The sequence below is a fragment of the Anabrus simplex genome, chromosome 1, assembly GCF_040414725.1.
Source record: "Anabrus simplex isolate iqAnaSimp1 chromosome 1, ASM4041472v1, whole genome shotgun sequence".
NCBI classification, from domain to species: Eukaryota; Metazoa; Arthropoda; class Insecta; order Orthoptera; family Tettigoniidae; genus Anabrus; species Anabrus simplex.
Genome location: NC_090265.1, coordinates 548,889,357 through 548,910,603, shown reverse-complemented (window position 1 = coordinate 548,910,603; position 21,247 = coordinate 548,889,357). Strand labels below are relative to the sequence as shown.

The 21,247-nt window shown below is 39.5% G+C and overlaps 3 protein-coding genes across 5 annotated transcripts in view; 2 read left to right on the top strand and 1 right to left on the bottom strand.

Annotated features, from left to right (window-relative positions):
- The window catches only part of LOC136857127 (transcription elongation regulator 1), a 513,780-nt gene extending 507,551 nt beyond the window's left edge, over positions 1 to 6,229 (bottom strand). For all 3 annotated transcript variants that reach the window (XM_067135534.2, XM_067135536.2, XM_067135535.2), the window contains exon 1: positions 6,099 to 6,229. In XM_067135534.2, coding sequence (XP_066991635.2) covers positions 6,099 to 6,229 — 131 coding nt within the window. The remainder of the gene's footprint in view (positions 1 to 6,098) is intronic.
- A 354-nt stretch (positions 6,230 to 6,583) lies between these two features.
- Positions 6,584 to 7,314, top strand: LOC136857126 (CCHC-type zinc finger nucleic acid binding protein). The gene has a single exon (XM_067135532.2). The coding sequence runs from the start codon at positions 6,663 to 6,665 to the stop codon at positions 7,128 to 7,130; it is 468 nt and encodes a 155-aa protein (XP_066991633.1). The 5' UTR covers positions 6,584 to 6,662; the 3' UTR covers positions 7,131 to 7,314.
- Positions 7,315 to 7,459: 145 nt separating this feature from the next.
- The window catches only part of LOC136857123 (microtubule-associated protein 9), a 275,941-nt gene continuing 262,153 nt past the window's right edge, over positions 7,460 to 21,247 (top strand). Inside the window, exon 1 of the mRNA XM_068225067.1 lies at positions 7,460 to 7,774. The gene's annotated coding sequence lies outside the window, so the exon portion shown is untranslated. The remainder of the gene's footprint in view (positions 7,775 to 21,247) is intronic.

The following is a 21,247-nucleotide window of genomic DNA, read 5'->3' as shown; positions in this document are numbered from 1 at the left end:
GATGAGTTCACGTCAGATTGCTTCCAAATATCAACGAGACTTTCAGAAGAGTATTTCACATCAAACAGTGCTCAGACAACTTTCAGAGATGAATATCAAGAAGAAGACTCCCAAGAAGAAACCTATGCTGGCTAAGAAACACATCACAGACAGAATTCAGTTTGTAAACATCTGCGAGGATGCAACTGCAGAAGACCGGGACAGGGTAATATTCTCTGACAAAAAGAAGTGATTCAGGCTTGAAACTCTGGATTCAGACAAGGGAAGAACTGAACAATGAGTGTGTTATTCAAACAAAGAAGTTCTCTGCAACTCCTATGGTGTAGGGTGCATTTTGTTAAAAGGGGTTGGAAGGATCAATATATGTACAGTTATAATCAATGGTGTGGAATACTGCAAAATCATTGAAAAGGAAGTAATGAACATAGCTAGGGATCATTTCAGTGGTAAAAACTTTGGATTGTATTTTTCCAGACGGCAACACCAGTTGCCACCGATCAAGGGTTGCACAACAATGTTTGGCTGGTCTGAATTTTCAGCGACCATGTTGGCCAGCAAACTCACCAAACATGAACCCCATTGAGAATATCTGGTTAATAATGTCGAAAAAGCTTAAGTCAGTATTGCTGTGCATCCAAAATTAAGCTGATAGAGAAGATCGTTCATGTCTAGCACCACAAAATTGAGCCTACGTTGTATGAAAGTTTGGTTCACTCAATGGCAAGAAAGATTCAGTCTCTCAAGAAAGCCTGTGGGAAGCACAGTAAATATTAAACTGTTGAAATCTGTGAGGTAAATTAATCTCATTCTACCAAATGTTAATTTCAATAAAACTTATCATTATCACCACCAATGTTGTTTGAAAAGTACCTTAGCTGTTCATTATGGGGCAAAACGAGGGCGGGGATATTTTTTTGGAGCGCGGGTTTTTATGGCCAGATGCCCTTCCTGACGTCCAGCTCATCCAAAGAGTTAAGTAGATGAAATGAATGACGTGATATATAAGAAGGGAGAGAGTGAAAACTTATGCCAGCACACAGCCTACCCCTGTCAAATAGCACCAACAGGTCTGTTCAAGGCTTAACGTCCCCATGTGGCGGACGAATTACCTTCGACAGAGTCATGTGTCCTCACTCCATATGAGCACTGCAGAAATGTTTGGAATTTAATCCAGGCTTCTGGTACTCAATCCAGTGATTAGAAATTGTATACCCCTCCTCCCCTACCGGCCAACATTCTGATGGAGAAATTATTTTCGACCAAAGGGACGTGAACCGGCTAACCACGGTATCAGATCGTTCAGACTTCAACGTCTTAACAATCATGGCCACCGGGCGGGCTTTTGTAAACAAATGCCACGAGTTTAATTATATTCATTTCATTAGGTTATGCGTACGAAACAAAATGTATTATTTTCACATGTGATAACTAAATACTCCTGAGTACTACCTGTACTCATGGAAATACTGCAGGCCAAGATAAAAGCTTGTTTATAACTACAGCATAAACAACAAACAAACTGTACAATTGTATTGCATAAACATAATACACTCGGCGAGGTTCATTGCTGTGGCTATGCTGGTGCCTTGAGTCTGCATATCGCCATCTCGTCTTTACAGCACAAACTAATAGAAGTGAGCTGCTCTCGGCTCTTCCTGCGCTCATGCCATTAGCTCAATGAGTGGAGCTCTCTCAATGCCCACCTATGTGTTAGACCAATGAGTTTTGACACTAGCCAGGACATAAGCACAACAATAAAGTAGAGAGATTTTCAGTACAGTGGCAACAGTTCAAATAGGAAGTAACCAAGCCACAAGCAACAAAAGACGAAACACGTTGCAGCCAGATGCAGTATACTGGAGTGGAAGTGGAATACTAACATCCAGCCTGCAAAGATAACACTGGGGTTCTAACTGACAATGAAACCAGTTGTACAGCTGCTATTATACTCAAGAGTGCGTATTACTAGACCTGGGATTTTAAGGCAAATGCCTATTTCGTTCCTTGCGAAATAACATGATTTTTAAAAAATATGTTGACGTTTCATGATAAATCCCTTACATTAATAGAGTTTTATAGTGCCCTAAAATGCCTATTTGGACCTTTGAAGCCTATTTTACTATTTGAGTGCCTAAAAATGCCTATTTTCTACATTTAAAATAAAATTCAACTTCTGTAATTTTCACAATCACACAAGGGACATCCCTGGAATGAGCCAACAGCCGAGGGTGGGTTTTTCACAGAAATGTGCTCTTCCCAGACAACTGTCACCAAAGGAATGCTGAGTGAAGGGTGGAGGTGGAGGATGAGCTCAGAAGAACAACGAGCAGGTAGTAAAGGACGTACTGTGTCGAGTGACGGGGTGAGGGGAGGATTATCTAGGAAGAACAAGGAGCAGGTAGTAAGAAGGGGCATACTCTGTCAAGTCACCAGTGAAAGAACAACTGTTTAAGTTAATATAGTTCATCATGCCTAAAACGAAACCATCTAAGAGTGCGCTTATACAACAATGGCTTGTACAGTTTGTAGGGACGACTTTTGATGGCAAGATTATTTTCTGCCAGAACTGCAATAAACAGGTATGTGCATATATCTTAAATTTCATATTAATCTAAAACTAACGTTTTGATATTGGCTCCTCTAATTAATTGTAGAGACCTAGTCCAGGCGACCTGGGTTCGATTTCCAGTACCGGCAGTAATTTAGAAATCTATGAGGTCTGGAACGGTGTTGACCCAGCATCGTAAGGACAATTGAGAAGCTACAGTGGGCAGGGGTCACAGAGGCAAGGCAATACGGCTGAGGGATGCTTTGTGCTGACCACACCCCACCCAATATCTGCAGGCCATGAGCTGGGCAGCAACCGTTATTGAAATCCAAGGCCCTTTGGGGAGTGTAGTTTTCTTGTTCTCAATTAACTTTAGAGTAATAATGGCTTAATTTAAATAGTTCAAAATTACAAATTTTATTCAATAGCTCACCTTTTTTATTCCTCATTTTAGTCTCTAATTGACAACACTTTATTGAGAGAAAATATGCCACCTTCAGCACCATGCAGGTACTGCCAGTCACAAAGCGAAAGCAGCCATGAAAAGTAACATTAGACAGACTCTGCTCACACAAACTATATCTCCTACAACCCATAATGGTTTCTATGCTGATATGTGTAGAGCCCTAGTTGCAGCAAATATCCCCTGGAATGCTGAGCATAATCCGGTTTTCAGATTTTTTATAGAAATACACCAAGCAGCACATCCCATCAGCATCTACAGTAGAGAAAAACTACTTAGATATTTGTTACAATGAGGTCATTTTGTCAATCAGGGAGGATACTGGGGAGTCTTGCATAGGGTTGTGTGTGGACGAAACCACCGACTCTGTGGTTATAGTAGGAAACTGGAACCCAATCAGGCAATTACCGCTCACCTTCTCTGCTCTAAACAGCTTGAGAAAGTCAATAGTCAAAGCATTGCATACTTCATTAACAAGGGGTTGCAATTGTTGTATCCTGGGAGTGTTGATGATTCTAAAGTCCTTCTCCTCGTCTCCGATGCTGCTTCCTATATGATTGCCACTGCACCTCTCCTCAAAACTTTCTATCTTTCTTTAATTCATGTTACTTGCATGGCCCATGCCTTGCATAGATTCGCAGAAACAGTTAGGGCGGAGTTTCCTGCAGTAAATACTCTCATTTCAACAATGAAGAAAGTGTTCTGTAAGGCTCCATCAAGAATAACCATCTTTTGAGAGAAACTCCCCTCTATTCCCCTTCCACCACAGCCAATCATCACCCGTTGGGGTTCCTGGATGGAAGCTGCCCGGTATTAAGCAGAACATCTTGAGGAAATCATGACTGTGATAGACAATTTGCCTTTAAAGGACAAGGCTGCATGTGTGTCATCTGTCAAAGAGCTGTTAAATGATCGTTCCAGTGTTCAGAGAGACATTGCGTATAGGCCTATTCAGGCAAATTTTTCATTTCTTCCAGTCACCATTACAAAAATGGAGGAAAAAGAAAACCGTCTTAAAAGCGAATTTTCTGTAATTGACAAAGCTGAGAATAACATACAAAGTGCTAGTGGCAAGGTAGGGGATAAAATAAGACACGTGGTCTAGTGAATTGCAGAAGAACCCAGGTTATTCAGTGCTGAAAAGGGTACATCAGGTAATGGATGGGGAAATGGTAGACTTACCAAGTGAAATTGAATTGAAAAATGTAGGTAAATTTTCCTACGCCCCTCTAACATCTGTGAGTGTGGAGCGCTCTTTTTCTGCTTTCAAAATGAATTTAACAGACAAAAGACACAGTCTGACTGTGGAAAATTTGAGAAGATTATTGTTATGTACTGTACAGCAAACTACGAATTAAAGTACTGTAGGAATGTTCCTCACAAATATTAAACACATATTCCATTCGCGTCTCCACCATTATTGGATTCCTGCAGTGCTGTAACTGTGGACAGTGATTTTAGTATTAAGAGTTTAGATCAGTACTGCTAATGATATATCCTATAATCCATAACTCTTTTGACACATGACTTTTTGAATAGTTTTTTATGTCTTTTTTATTCTGTCTTAATTTTGCAGTTATTTCGGTTAAGAATAAGGATACCACGTTTGTTAAAGTAAAAAAGTATCACGTTACAGTTTAAGTGTATATTGTAATATTTTAAAGTCTATTTCCTGCCTATCCACACATTTTTAAAACATATTTTATGTGCCTATTTTCTCTTTTAAAAGCCTATTTTAGGTGCCTAAAACTAATTTTTTTAGAGCCTAAAATCCCAGGTCTACTTATTACATTATAGCTTATGAAAGTTAATGCCAAGAAAATGTTCCTGATATTTCAAAACTACAAACTCCCTGTGTGTAAAACTTCCATACTGAATATCTAACAAGGTAGCACACATACAATGCTGAAATTCACCACAATTCATGAATTTCATCACCAGCAGTGTTAGCCTTCTAATGCTTCTGCTGCTTTAACAAGTACATTGCTGAAATGAAATGACGTATGGCTTTTAGTGCCGGGAGTGTCAGAGGACATGTTTGGCTCGCCAGGTGCAGGTCTTTTGATTTGACTCCCGTAGGTGACCTGCGCGTTGTGATGAGGATGAAATTATGATGAAGACGACACACACACCCAGTCTCCGTGCCAGAGAAATTAACCAATGAAGGTTAAAATTCCCGACCCTGCCAGGAATCAAACCCGGGACCCCTGTGACCAAAGGCCAACATGCTAACCATTTAGCCATGGAGAAAGTTGTCAACAAAACTTGCCACTTACCTAACACAGAACTACTTAGGTATGCCATCCTGAACATTCATCTAGCACAAGTTCTGAAGGTTCCCAACCTTTCCACAACTTAGGAGAAGAATATAGGCTTAACCACAAAGTTTGTCAGATGCAGTATGCTACACTGACCAAGGAATTGCCAAAGAAATGTGCATATTCATTTCAGTTCAAAAGGGCACCTGATAAAGTTTTGTCTACAAGTATAAATAATAAGTAAACAAAACTTTGGCCATATACCATTCCCTCCCATTAGATGGCACAATAGTGGTGGAATTGAAGCATTAAGATGCACATTACATAAGACTTGAAAGGAACTATCATAACACTAAGATGAATCCGAAAGATAGAAAAATATTAGCCCTGCATCAAAGACAGCTTGTTAAGAGATTTAAATTCGATATTATTTATCGATGAATGGTGAATGTTCATACCGAGGCTAGGCAATGTGCAGTAGAAAAATTAACAGCTGCAAAAGTTTTGTAAACTTTGGAAAAAAAATGTTAAATACACCTATGTATGTCAAATCATATATCATGCCAAGTGAATGAAGGAATATACAACAAAAATACAAAAAGTTGTTGGATTTTTTTATAAATTTTAAGTCGACACTTGTATTTTTAACAATCGTTCAGGTCGGAAATGCCAGTCTCCACGGACAGTATTTATCAATCTGGATGAAGGAGCTGAAGACACTCATCAACATCCAAGCTAAAACTGACCGGTGGATAACCACAGTCGGTTTATCAAACAATATATATTTATTTTGTAAACAAACACTAATGAAAGGATAAGTGTATTTTACCTAAATGCTCCCCTTCCACGGCCCTTGGGCATGGGGCGATATCCATCATCTTCCTCTTCTTCTGAACCTTCTTCATCTTTTTCTTCAAAATTTAGGGGCGACGATTCAGGTTTCTCACACTCCTCAGCCATTTTTGTTACAGAAAATTGTGTTGTCTCAGAGTAAACAGATAAGAGGCTTGTGCACAGAATTTGAAATCACGGCTTCTATAATCAATAGGCGTCTAACGCGCGAAATTTAAGTATATATTCTACAAGTAAATTATGAAAACGATAACAAACATGGGATTTGACTTGCTGAAGGAAAAAGCATTATTCTGTATATTTTATTTTACATCGTCTGTCAATGTGAACCAATTGGTTCTACTGCTTGAGGCTTCCTCCGAGATTTGAACTTAATGACTCTGATAATATGAACAGGCAAGATGTTGATCTAGAAGGCAGTCTCTCGTAGCGGAACTTGCAGGCAGGAAGCCGTGGCACTCATTCACTTTTCCACGTGGTGTGCTGGAGGCAAGTTGGGTTGTTGCGTTGTGTGTTTTTATACGTAAATCTTGCTTGGAAAATGAGTTCTAACGCATGCTATAAGTGCTATCGCCCTGGACATTTTGCTAGAGAGTGTCCACAAGGTGGTGGATTTAGCCGTGGCGGTGGTGGAGGCGGCGGCGGAGGACGCGGTGAAAATAAGTGTTACAAATGTAACAACTATGGTCACTTCGCTCGCGATTGCTCAGAGGAGCAAGACAGGTGTTATCGCTGCAATGAGTTGGGCCATATATCCAGAGACTGTAAGCTGAACGCTGATGGTCCATCCTGCTACAACTGCAACAAGACGGGACACATCGCCCGTGAGTGTCCGGAATCTAATGATTTTGGAGGACGCTCTGGTGGTGGAGGCGGCGGTGCTTCATGCTATAACTGCAATAAAAGTGGACACATTGCCCGCAACTGCCCCGAGGGATCTGGTGGAAGAAGCTGTTACAATTGTGGACGGTCTGGTCACATTAGTCGTGACTGCGATCAAAACCGTTAACTGAGACCTGAAATCTGAAAGACTGTTTTTCTTTTGTGAAACGAGTGCTTATCGTGTATGAAATCAGCTTGTTCAGAGTTTTTGTTTTAGAAGTGCCTTCATGTTATGTAATCCAAGCATTGGACTGCCCCAGTATCACTTATCATTCAGGAAAGTAAAGAAGTTGTGTAATCATGTGCTGTAACTTCGTGCCTTATTATTGTAAGAACCTAGTGATTTATACCCTTGCCCCTGTGTTATATGTGGTATGAATTTTGTCTGGAAATTGATACTTTGTCGGCTTGTGTTCTGAATTTTGCGTCGCAGATGCCGCGTAAGCCGGCGCCATTTTCATCGGCGTTTGCTTCCTCGAAAACTGTAGGGCTTGAATATCATGGATGTTTTCTGTGAAGTATGTTATCTAAAATGTTTTCTCATATATTATTTCAGGAAAAGTGCTAAATAATTTATCATGTGTAGTTTATTTTTGGAGGAAGAACTTGCGTAGTTCTTTTCGGACGCTTGAGGGTTGGATTTTTTTTTCTCTCGGTAGAATAACGTGTTGAAGTAATGCGCTTGAGGTGCTGTGTGCAGCTTTACTCCAGTTATTTTAGTGGTGAAAATGTTCTAACGCCCTGTTTTGGGCACTGATTGTCAAATTTGACGTAAGTCTGTTTAATCATAAGGACGTAACGCTTTTTTTACAAATATTACCCAGAGGTCAAAGTTACGTGTCGATGACACGAAGAAATTAGATGGCACCTTGACTTCCTCAACGTGCAATGTGGTTTCATAATATCCACAAGATGGCGCCTATGGCATTATTATAAACTTGCAGGCAATGTTTTCATAGAAAATGTTCGGTGGGTTGCCAACGAATATTGAATGTTGAAACCTAATTAACGGGTATGTAAATGCCATTTGCGTAGGATTAGTTTAAATGGTTGAAACTTTACGGCGTGTTTTCAGCTGCCGTATGTACTAGCTTTGAAGAGTTCGTTTTGTTTGTTTTTTTCCCACTCATAAAGTGGGACTTACTTGTTCGAGTTATTGAATTGGGAAATTCACAAGCACAGTACTACGAAAATTCCTTCAAGGTAATAATAGGATTTGACTTTCAGTAACATACAACCGTCTCGGGCACTTCAGAGCCACATGTTGCAGTAGTTTAGCCATGATGAACTGTTTGAAGATGCTTAGCACAGATTACACTGATGTGAACTTAATGTATGATATTGCATTGTGTTGTACATTATATCTGAACTTCATTCTAAACACACGTCTTAATATTTTTATTCTCTATGAAAGATCTAATCTCCTTCTAGGAAAGGGGTATGATGCTCGCATGGACTATTTTGCTTACTTTCTGAACTAGGTAGGAAAAAAATTCAAATGGTAGGTAATTGACTATGGCAGCTAGAATCTTGTCTGGATATATTTTTACCACAAAAGGTGAAATTTCGGTAAGGGTTCCACCTTTTCAATGCAAAATATGAATAGTACAGATTAGTATTTACATGTTTTTATTAAAGGTACCTGTTTTGATGCATTTCTGAAGCATAATCATCAGCCCAAGATTACAATACTAGCAAGTACATAAAAGGTCATGTTAACAATGCATAAACATGGTGATATAAAATTTTGACAACAGCTACACATTTAAAAAGCGTTGAGGGTTCTATAAAATATTCAGCGTGTTGTACAACACATTGCTCATGTAAGTCTTGTGCGAATGTCTTGCAAAAATATGGTGGTGCATTTTTACACCAACTTTAATCCTGTAATAGTCTTGTTTGGATGAGGCATTCAAGCGATAGGTTGTAGATGTGATAAAAACTTGATGTACATTTTAAAATGTTGTTTGACACTGCAAACTAATCCTATGTGTGGTGCCACTTAAGGACACAATAGCACGGCTGTTGCTATGTCAATGTAGTGTATGGTTCTCGATTGAACATAGAATTGTGAAGCCTTGCTCGGTGTGTGTAGTTTATCATATGGAGAATAGATGCGAACTGAAGCTGTTGTCAAAATTTTGTTTCACAGTGTTTATGCATTGTTAACATGACGATCATCGGCCCACTTGCTAGTTTTGTAATCTTAGCCTGATGATGACACTTCAAAAATGCGTTGAAACCGGTCCCTTGAATACAAACATGTAAATACTAATTGTGCAACTTATATTTTGTATTGAAAAGGTGGAACCCTTACTGAAATTTCAACTTTTATGATCTCCGTTCAATACATAACCAAAATGTTTATATCTTTAAAATATTTTTTACTATGCATGTTTTTACCTGCAAAGTCTGTTAGGCTGACATATTTGTTGATCTTTGCAGTAGTGGAAGTTTTAATTTCTCTGAGGAAGTGTTCTGGGAAATAGCTGCCTGTGGCTTCTTATTATTTATCCAGATACTTCTTGCTATACTCTAACAATAATGTTGATGGCAACACTCCTAGACAGACTTTCTGTACTTTGGGTTGCATGAATGATGATGATCCACAAAATATCACTGTAATATTTGTCACAAATGGAAGATAGTAATTGCTTTTAGTCAAATAGTCTCAAATCCCAGGTTGATTAAGAAATATGAAATATTTTATTTTAGAGAATACATACTTTACTACTTTACAACTATTTCTGCTACGTCGCAGCGCTTCCGTTAGGGTTTTGTTTGTCCAACACTGTCGTCTGTGATGTCTTTGCTCACTGAAGTTCTTTGGTGTCGTTTTATTGATTTTTCTCATTCGATGTAATTTGATGGGCTGTCACTTCATGTGCATTAACTGATTCATTAAGCTCGGTGGTGCCAGCCCTGGACCTCAAAAAAAAAAGACGGTGCGAGCAGCGGAAAGCAAGACATATGGCCAAAGATAACAAAAACCGCAGACATAGCACTCCCATTCATCGGTGCCAGCCCTGAACCTCAAGAAAGAAACAGACGGCGCAAGCAGCGGAATGCAACACCGTGGACTCTTATTTACAGTCAGTATATACGTATTTCTTGCTAGTAACAACGGTATTTCTTAATCAACCTGTCATTTGAGACTTTAATTGAGTAAATCAATGATTACCTTTCGTTTGTGACAAATATTAGTGATATTTCGTGGATCAACATCGTTCACGTAACCGTACTTTGTTTTTTCAACCTGCAGTGACCTGTTTCTGTTGGTATTGTGTTGCATGGTACAAAGATGAAGTAATCTGAATTTACATAACCTGATTGAATGTTATTGTACTTTCATTTAGTTTAATTGTTTGCATTGGCCCCTAAATTGCTGCTGGACTGCAGTGTTTTAAAGTGCATTGTATTGCCAGCTTATGATGGGCTGGAGTATACTGAGGAATAGCCGGTTGTGTAGACTAAACGTATCCATGAAATGTCTCTAATATTTGTCCCAAATGGAACATAATTACTTTTACATCATTAAAGTGAAAAATCCGCGGTAAATTAAGAAATACCGTCGGTACTAGAAAAATATGTGTACGTACTTACGGGCCATAGACAGGGCTTGCACTGACAAATGGGAGTGTTATGTCTGTGAATTGTCATCTTTGTCCATATGACTAGCGTGGGCAGTTCACACAGCAAAATAGCATGATCCCTGGACCAATAAATATATCATTTAATGAATGAGTTAGGGCATGAAACGAATGAGCAACATGAAGAAAACGACACCTAATTCATTCAAACTACTTCAGTGAGCAAAGACATCGAACACGAAAGTGTTAGACAAACAAAATCCATGCGGAAGCGCTGCGACAGTATAGTATGTATCCATATTATTCCCTGCAAGTAAAATATTTTGTACCGGGCGAGTTGGCCGTGCACGTAGAGGCGCGCGGCTGTGAGCTTGCATCCGGGAGATAGTAGGTTCGAATCCCACTATCGGCAGCCCTGAAGATGGTTTTCCCTTGTTTCCCCTTTTCACACCAGGCAAATGCTGGGGCTGTACCTTAATTAAGGCCACGGCCGCTTCCAACTCCTAGGCATTTCCTATCCCATCGTCGCCGTAAGACCTATCTGTGTTGGTGCGACGTAAAGCCCCTAGCAAAAAAAAATCTTTTGTACTATTTCTTAATTTACCCAGATTTTACACTTTAATGATGTAAAAGCAATTATGTTCCATTTGGGACAAATATTAGCGACATTTCATGGAGACGTTTAGTGAATTATTATATTCCATTTGGGACAAATATTAGTGACATTTCTTGGATACCTTTGGTCTACATAACCGGAATAGCCAGCCCCACAATGTAGGGGTAGCGTGCCTGCCTCTTGCCCAGAGGCCCCGGGTTCGATTCCCGGCTAGTGAGTCTACTTACCCTGCGTGATTACAATTTAGGAGGTATATAGCGGCCCCGAACTAGAAAGCCAAGAATAATGGCAGATAGGATTCATAGTGGTGACCGCACACCACCTCGTAATCTGCAGGTGTTCGGGGCTGTTGCACCTTGGGGTTTGGTTTATGCACAGGGAGTGTTTTTGGCAGGTCCTTTCCGTGTGTTAGCTACCTAGTACTCTTGCACAAACTGCAAAAAGTGTGCTTGGAGAAACTAGTTTTGATATGCTATTCAAATAGATCCCGAAGTAGCTCATTTAACCGTCTTGCACTCGCGCAAGAGGTTATGGCGAGAACACTTTTTATTTTCAATGAATAAAATCTGTTAACCGTGAATGTTTGTTGTGGTTGTTCGATGATGTTTTTGGTTGGCTTATCAATACAACAATTTGATCTTGCTATCAGTAGACCACGAGGAAGAACAGCAAGCAGATGGATAGATCAAGCGAAGATCACTGGGCTACCACTTCAGGTCATATTAAAGATATGTGAAAACCGCTCGGGAAGGAGACATCTTGTCAAGGTTGCAACAAGGAAATGGAGTTATGAGGTCACGACGACTAATGATGATGATCAGTTAGTTCATTTCATTTCTGTCGTACCGGTATATTGCATATTCGCTGTACTTCCAGAACTATAATTATACATCTCTTTACTCTGTTGATGCAAGCACATACAACATCTTTTTCTCATAAGGACTGCACGGCTGAATGATTCCGATATCCTTGAATTTTCAGGTGGTTTAGACAGTAACAGTGACTTTTTTGTCTAAGTGATTCCCATTGTGGCAAGTGACGATTTTACTCCTGAAGATTTTTGCACAGCTGATTTCCATGTACCGGGCCATGGAGAACTGACATCACCGAGTCATGTGTACAGTGAATAACTTTGTGTCATACTTCATGCGAGAATTGCAGCACACACATCATACTGATATCATATAATTCAGAATTAAGTGTTCTTTCAGGTTTTAAATGTTGATTTTTTGTAATTTGGTTGGAAAATCACAGAAATTAGGAGCTGCTTTAAGCAAATTCCTGCATATAGGCTGAAGTGCAAAAGGGTTAAATGCTGAATTCATTGAGAGGTTACACTTGTTGCACGTTGTCTTTTACTTCTAAAAATGTTGGGTATAGTCGTATGAAGAAATTTGGCAGTTTTTCAACAGTTTTAATGGAAGTAAAACACTGCTGCAGTTGGTGAGACATTGCACAACTGTACCCACATGTCCCTGTTCTGCAGCAATTTACTCGGTAACTTATTTTTCAGTTTTTAATATCTTGTATGGTATTGGATCGCAAATGCTTTAGTTTAGTGGGCGTGGTAGCAGACTTAAGATCAAAGTCAAACCCCAGCTAAGAAGTATGTTCACAACCCTGTGCTCCTTACAAATTATGTTAAATTATCCTAGTCAATACATAATGTACATCTAGTTATGATGAGCTTTCGATTAGAATTGTTTCAACCCAACATAGGGTCATCCTCAGTGAAATACATTATAATAATCTGAAAACATTACACACGATTGAATACAATGCTTGTTAAAAAGTTTTTCATAAAAAATTGTGATAAAATTAATATGAGGTGATGGCTGTTATAAGTTTTTGTGCTGGTGGTCTTTTTGTTGTAACTTCCTCATTGCCCCTTGATGCAGTTCAGTCACAAAAATTTAAAGGACCATCACCTCATATTTCAGCTTCCTCTGTGGATCAGTGGTACAGTGTCTGCCTCCAAATCCCAAGATAGCAGGTTCAAACCCGGCAGACTTAAGATTTTTGAAGGGCGGAAAAAAGTCAATTTGACCCTCCATGTCGTATGGTGTCGGCATGTAAAAGATCTGGTGACACATTTGGTGTTTACCCAACAAAATTCATTAAATCTCTGCCATAGGCGCCCAAGAGTTTTATTTGATCTGCCATCCGGTAGGCCTAGAGTAAAACGGAAGGTCGAAATAAACGGCCAGATGGCGTGAAATTTAAACATCTGCACACGGTAGCTGAGTCCATACGATGATTATTGTTACCTTGTATTTTAATTTCGTGATCTAATTTGTTTAGGTTATTATAATGTATTTTACTGAGGATGTCCCTATTTTGGTTTCAAACATTTCTAATTGAATGTTCATCTACACTAGATGTATATTATGTATTGACTAGGAGGATTACTAAACACAATTTGTAGGAAGTTAAACTGTCAGTTCAGATCAAACACGAGATTTATAGTCTGTAACTCTGTGCTCCTCCTTTTTATGCTTAACTGATCTCCATTGATCAGCTCCTGTCCTATTCCACTTTCCCTCCTGATGAGTGTTGGAGGATATTTGTCCAATCGTACTTCCTTTTAAAACTATCACTAACAAATTGCATACTGCGTCAATCCATCAAAATTATGGGAGCTGTAATTTAACGATAAGGAACCCATAGGTTGGTTGTTCATGAATTTTTCTAATTGGACTGTTTGACTAGAAAGGTGTCTGCATAAAAATTCAGAAGTATTTTTAAAATATTTTGGACAGGTAAGTAAATCTTGTCTTGCATGTCGTAAATACATGGGGTATTAAGAATGAATATTGTGTGCAAGTTGCAAGGAAGTGTTATGTATGTAGGTAATATAAAAGTTATTTCAAATTACAGAGTTGGGAAGTAATTGAGTGATCGAATTACTTGTAACAATTAAATTCTTATATTAACTTTTATTTGTAATTTAGCCTACTTCTTGGAATTGTAATCATTACTTTCTAGTAATTGATACACATTGCTCAGGAGCAGAAAAAAAGATGATGTGCATTACAGTAGCTTCAGTTATGGATGAGGTACATTCATACCTTTCCAATACTTCCAAATACAGTACATTATGCCTTAAAATTAAATGCTGATATTCAAAGTGCTCCCATAGGGCTTCTTTCCAGTAAATGCAGAGGCTCAGCAGTTTATTTTAATTGTAAAGCTAGCATGTTCAATCTTGCCTAATGATAGCCACTCATTGTCTATGCTAAAAAGAACTCGAATAACTTTTCCTTGAAAACTTCTGTCTTTCCTTAAGAGTAGGGTTCTGTAATATTACTTGTTGAAAAAGTAATTTGTATTAGAGTAAAATATTTCTCAGGTAACTGTAAATCAGCCCAGTTACTTTTTTTCTTCCCTTCATTGATTACAAGCAAGTTCAGTAATTTGATTTTCACAAGTCTAGTTCGCACGTTAGTGTAGGGGTTATTTTAGCAGTAATTTAACAATGGCATTGTAACTTTTTGTGTGTCCAGCAACCAGAGTTAGATCCCTAGCCAAAGAATTTTGAAGTGTCCCTGTAGTTTCCATTTTCAAGAGCTATGTTTATTAGTGGATTTGGTTTGTTGCTTTTTGTTGGATTTAAGATTCTCATTGACATCCATTGATAGATACTAAGTATGAAAGTGTTTAGTTCTATTTTTGTAAAATTGAATGTTTTTTTTTTTTTCTTCTGTTGGTAGGAATAGTGGTTTACAATAGAATATCTGCAAGGCTTGAGTGAGTGTCTAGTACCAAAACTAGTGTCTTTTGGAGAGATAGTGGAAGTTTTGGTGTTTGTAGTTCCTGTGCTTGTTGTGGGTACATGGTTTAGGTGTTTATTCACAATGAAACTGGACTTAAATGCTGGTAGCTGAACAAGTAATTAAATTTTGCTGGTGTAAATAGACTAACCAGTGAAATTGTTTTATGTTACTCTTTTCATAGATTTGTAGTCAGTTGACTTTCTGATGTAATAATAGTTCAATCCTGAATCTAACAGTGCTTGATGATGCTTGTTGTTTAAAGGGGCCTAACATCTAGGTCATCGGCCCCGAATCTAACAGTGACTGTGTTATAGCATAGTTTAACTCATCAGCTATTACCTTAAAAGGTGTAAAATAACATAAAGCTTCAGGTGTATTATGCTAGAATTTCCTTGTCCTGCTTTTGGGTGTAGGTGGAAATAAGGCAACATGGTTTGATTATGTAATATTGTAAACTTCATTACACGTAAGTATAGATTACCAGGTAAGATTTCACTTTTTTGAGCAGAACCATTTAGCCTCTTGCCTAGTTGTACTTCCTCCTAAAACAGTAGTCACCACCTCGTGCGTGAAGCTTGGTTTTCCATACGGTACCAAAAATCTGGCGTGACAGCATTGTTGTAACCTTTCTTTTTTTGCACTAGGTACTTTTAGCTCATGGTTTAACATCACACCAATATGCAGGTTTTCAGTGACAGATGTCAAAAGGGTTAAGGCTGGGACAGGCGGCAGTGGCCCAAAGGCCTATCTTATGCCCGTATTTCTGTGTCGCAGAATATAATCAAATGTATGACAGAGAAGATTATGCTAAGGCTTTTATCCTGTCACAGTTCTAAAATGATAGATCTACAACAGTTTGGGTTGCAAGTGTAAATGCAATAATGGTGATTGAGTATATACTAAAGAATTTATTTGGGTTAGGAATTGGTAGAGAGATGAGATAATATGCTATTTTAGAATATATGATGAAATATTTGTTGCTTGTATTGCTAAACAAAGTATTAACTTGAAAACCCCCATTGAATGCTTGGAAGGTAATTTTATGTTTATATTATGCTTTAATTGTTATACAATTTAGAACTCAAGCATGTTTTATTTCTTGTTTGTGTATTCCATTTATGGCTTCAGGAATGTTTTGTAGATTTCCAGTCTTGTGTACTTTTTTTTTTTTTTTCATGTGACATGTAAAATAGGCGTATAGTGTTACACTAATAATACTGTATTTTGCAAATATAGTCTTTGATCAAATCTCTGACAAGGAAGAAAAAAAAATTCAAAGCACGACGATTACAAAAGACTGGATATACAAAATTGTTGCTGAAACCATAAATGTGATTAAAGTATACGAAATATAACTTACTTGCTTCTTTCTGTTGTAAACAGCAAAACGGTAAGTATAGTATAAAATAAACGTGCTATATTACAATTGCGTATCCATGTAACATTGATTTGTAGATGGATCACATGTTTGTGAATTTTTTTTTTTTTTTTTTTTTGAAGTGGTGCATCGTGGTATGACTAAACTGCAAAATCTTAGCGTTACTCTTGCAAGATCTTGCACATTTATGGGGTTCCTCTAGTGAATACTTAAGTTTTGCAATATTAAGTGATCGTTTTGAAACAAACGGATTTCATCCATTCTTAAGTACTTCGTATATTCTCATTTAAGTTTTCTCAGTAGGTCTTTGGAATTGTGGCTGATAAAAAGGCATGCTTTTACGACGGGTTACCATCTTGACTTGAGACTTGAAGTGGATGTAATTTAATACGGAGATAGAAAGAATAAGAACTGGGAAGTGAAAGTAGGGAAACTTCAGGAAATCATTCTCAGGACAGTCGACGATAGGGTTCGAACCCAGGCGTCCCCCTAATGCAGAGGTTGGCTCCATATCCGCAGGGCGCCACTCCCGCCGGTGAATGCCTTGTCATAGTGTAACATGCAGTACTCTTCGTACATTTGATGAAAGGTTACATATTCTGTGACTCAGGAGATGTAATAGGCCTTAACAGCCGGCTCGGTCTGAAAATTGGAAACTATGGAAAGTAATCTTTAGGACTCTTGACGGTGGGGTTTGAATTTTTGATCGGAAACGATTGTCCCTCGGAGTAACGGGAGAGAGCCAAACACGTTTACGTCATACGGTGCATACACTGCGACGTGATTTCTTGGGTCATCAGGTCGAGTCGCAGCACGGTTAGGTCTTTTCCATGGAAATATCTTGATAACACATGAGATGTGCATTCAATACCAATTGAAGGACTGTGTTAACAGAACTCGCCCGCTCAATTATTACACCGAAGAGTTTACCGAGACTTGCCCAAAATTATATTAATGGGAAGTACATATTTATTCGTGCACGTTGTGCTTCAAATTCCATAATTATCATCCACTGTTGCTTATTAGCAGCGAATAACGTACGTAGACGTACGGCGTTTCCAAGCTGAAAGAAAGTTGGCAGGTGGTCTCATTTAACCAACCCACCGGAATCCGTCCTACTTGTAGTGCCTGAGACGAGTCTAGCGCAGACACTATTTAGAGCGGGATGTCTCGAGAGCGTTGTCCCCGCATTGTGCAGCGTGTCGTAGGCCTACAGGTAGCCTCAGCTTAATGTTTGTGCCGTGTATGCGAATAGCCAACCACGGGCCTTCTCCATGCCGTCAATACGTGTCAGAAAGCTGCTAGGGCGTTCATTTGTTTCATTTCTACCGGGGTCTGTTCCGGCGCAGTATAACATAATTATAAATCATTAGCATTCTGGCATTGTATACAGCAGTGAGTAGTGATGGGCAACGCTCTCGCGAGAATCTCGAGACCGATTCTCCTGTATTGCGAGCTGTGCGTCGTCGCAGTAACTACGAGCAGGGGCGTAGCCAGGGGGGGGTTACTGGGGGTTAGAACCCCCCCCCCCATTGACCTTTCACAAAAATAAAATAAATAGAAACTGACAGTAAACAATGAACTTCTTTTATGTGATCAAGATAAACTCCCTGCAATCTACTGCTTGTTGAGAGTGTTTGCCACCCTACCTGTCACCACTGCAGCCAGTGAGAGATCATTTTCAACATTAAGACGCCTTAAAACCTACCTCAGAAATACCACAAGTGAAAGTCGACTCAACGGGTTGGCTCCCTTGAACATTCATAGAGACACAGTTGTAAAACCAACAGATGTGTTAAATTTATTTTGTAGGAAGCCTCGAAAATTAGATTTTAGATTGTAAACTGAACATAGCGTTTGAGATAAAACTGCTGACCTCGATCATATTGTTCTTGTTCTGTATTTTAAAGTAAGAATTTTGTAGTGTATTGCAATCTGAATATCACATACAGTAATTCACTCTTGTATCAGTATCCTTATGACAGTCATGCATGCGCGTACCAGACACGCACAAGCACTTTCATTATGTTATATCTTAGTTTTGTAACTGTAACCCCCCCATTGGCCGATCCTGGCTACGCTACTGACTACGAGTGTAAGCTTTTCAGCAGTTCTTATATGGAACTGTGTGTGCCGATAAATGTTACTAAAAGCCTGGGAGAGTACTGCGTTTTGAACTGTGAGCCCCCTAATACCATTAACGAAAGTGAAAATTGAATGTCAGTACAGTATGTATCTTAAATTATTCACAACTTATTTGAGGTGGACATCTTAGCTGAATAATCCTGTATAATTTGTGAATAACTGTAGATAGGATGTACACCTACTTGGATACTAAAGGGATGCATTATTCGAATTGGAGACGAGGAAAGATATTATGCTTTGCTACATGTGCAACCACCATTACACATGAGTGGAACGTGTAATCTAAAATGCCTGAGTATGCTCCAATTCATTCGAGAGGGGTGATGGGCATCGTTCTCGAGACCGATTCTCCTATGCTGCAAGCTTTGTGACGTCCCAGTAACTACGAGTGTAAGCTTGATAGTATATCACCAGTTAGCATATGGAAACGTGTATGCCAATACATTTTGTCAAAAGCCTAGGAAAGCACTGCATGTTTAACTATGAGCTCCTTAATACCATTAACGAAAGTGAAAACAGAATGTCAGTATCTTAAACTGTTCACGAGCGATTTCAGGTGGACTTCTTAGCTGAATAACCCGTGTAATTTGTTAATAACTGTATATAGGATGTACACCTACCTGGATACCTCGCAGTTGTCGACTGGGTATAGTCCTGACGCTCAACGCATACCCAAGCGGTATCTTCTGTTCTCAAAACTTGGCCCACCCTGGTAATAATGAGGGTTGTCAGTCTGCCCGCCCTAGTGACAATGAGGGTTGACAGTCGTCTTCTTTCCTCTGGACACAAGAGGCGCGTGTCGTTTAAAAGGCAAGTGAGCTCTGTCAAAAGCAAGGTTGTCATATTTTGCGTCGATTATTTAAACATGTTTATATTTAATTTATTCAAAAGTCAAAATATAAAAACTTGATAATGAACCACAGCACAAACCAATATCGCAGAATAATTTGTTTCGTGCTTAAACCCGTGCGATGGTCGCAGATGTTGAAAGAAAAAACAGGAAGAAGGCATTGGCAAATAAACTCGACAAAGACTAAACTTAAATTGATACCAAAGTAGGCCCATTAAAATATTAATTTTATGCTGTTAATATCAGTGTCTCGCTTTCAGTAAAGAAATGAAAAGTGTAACAATTTTTTTCAATTTGTTTTATGTCGCACCGACACATATAGGTGTTATGGCGACTATGGGCTAGGAGTGGGATGGAAGTGCCCGTGGCCTTAATTAAGGTATTTCCCCAGCATTTACCTGGTGTGAAAATGGGAAACCACGGTGAACCATCTTCAGAGTTGCCGACAGTGGACATTATCTCCCCGATGCAAGCACACAGCTACGCGCCCCTAACCGCACGGCGAACTCGCCTGGCAAAGGAAAAGTAAAATCACGAACTAGGGACTGGAATAATAATAATTGTCCACCTCTGTGGTTAGTGTGATTAGCTGCCACCCCCGTAGGCCCGGGTTCGATTCGCGGCTCTGCCACGAAATTTGAAAAGTAGTACGAGGGCTGAAACGGGGTCCACTCGGCCTCGGGAGGTCAACTGAGTAGAGGTGGGTTCGATTCCCACTTCAGCCATCCTAGAAGTGGTTTTCCGTGTTTTCACTCTTCTCCTCCAGGCCAATGCCGGGATTGTACCTAACTTAAGGCCACGGCCACTTCTTTCCGTCCTTGCTTATCCTTTCGAATCTTCCCATCCCCCACCAAGGTCCTTGTTCAGCATAACAGGAGAGACCGCCTGGGCGAGGTACTGGTCATTCTCCCCGGTAGTATCCCCCGACCAAATGTCTCACGCTCCAGGACACTGCCCTGGAGGCGGTAGAGGTAGGATCCCTCTGAGTCAGAGGGAAAAACCAACCTTGGAGGGTAAGCAGATTAATAATAATAAATATCGGAGTATGTAATTCGGACAAAAAATAGCCAGCAAATTTAGCTACTTTTAAAACAAATGCAGTATTTACCTTACCTCTATTCGTCGTCATTGTCTGCTAGGTGAATTACAAATCTATCTTGGTTGCTATCCGTGTCGTGTTTCATGTACTTCTGTCTTAATGGTGCTTCGAACACAAGCAGACCACCTCTCAAGACCGATCCTTCCAGCTCCTTCACGAAGAAGTTGACACACAGTAGCACTCAAAGTTGGCGTAACATTATTTTTTCCTAATATACGTCTTCAGCTGAAACCAGATATGGAGGGAGTCCCTAAACTTCGTGTCCACGTGAGGCTGCGATCTCCTCTACAGCGTACCTTTTACTGATATTGGCTGATTTCATTTCCTGCAACATAACTGCCTTGATGGGTACAGGTTTTGGCACGGGAATGTTATTGTACTCCATAAACTGACTTATGTCCTTAATATTAGTGTTCATGGAAGGAGACCTAATCAGCTGCCGCCAATGATAGCTTGCGTTGTCCACGATTACACATTTTCGGTCACGTGGTAGGTTCCCTAGAAGACGAGACCTAAACCAGTTTTCGAAAACTTGAGCTGTCATTTCGTCATGGCTATCAGCTTTGCAGTCTCCAATGTTTTTAGCCGATAAATAAAGGCAATTCTCAACCCAGCCCTCACTGCCTCCAGCATGCAATACCATAATACGCTTGCCTCGCGATGTTGGTGCTTTCAGTATGCAATTACAAGTTCCATCATCCCACCCTTTCTTCACAATATCATGAGTATCGTACCAAGTTTCATCTAGATATAAAACTCTGCATCCCTCGGAACGCAACCCAAGTTTTTTCAA

Bases quoted from the DNA above. Each gene is read 5' to 3' on its own strand.
- LOC136857126 (XM_067135532.2), top strand. From the start codon at position 6,663: ATGAGTTCTAACGCATGCTATAAGTGCTATCGCCCTGGACATTTTGCT.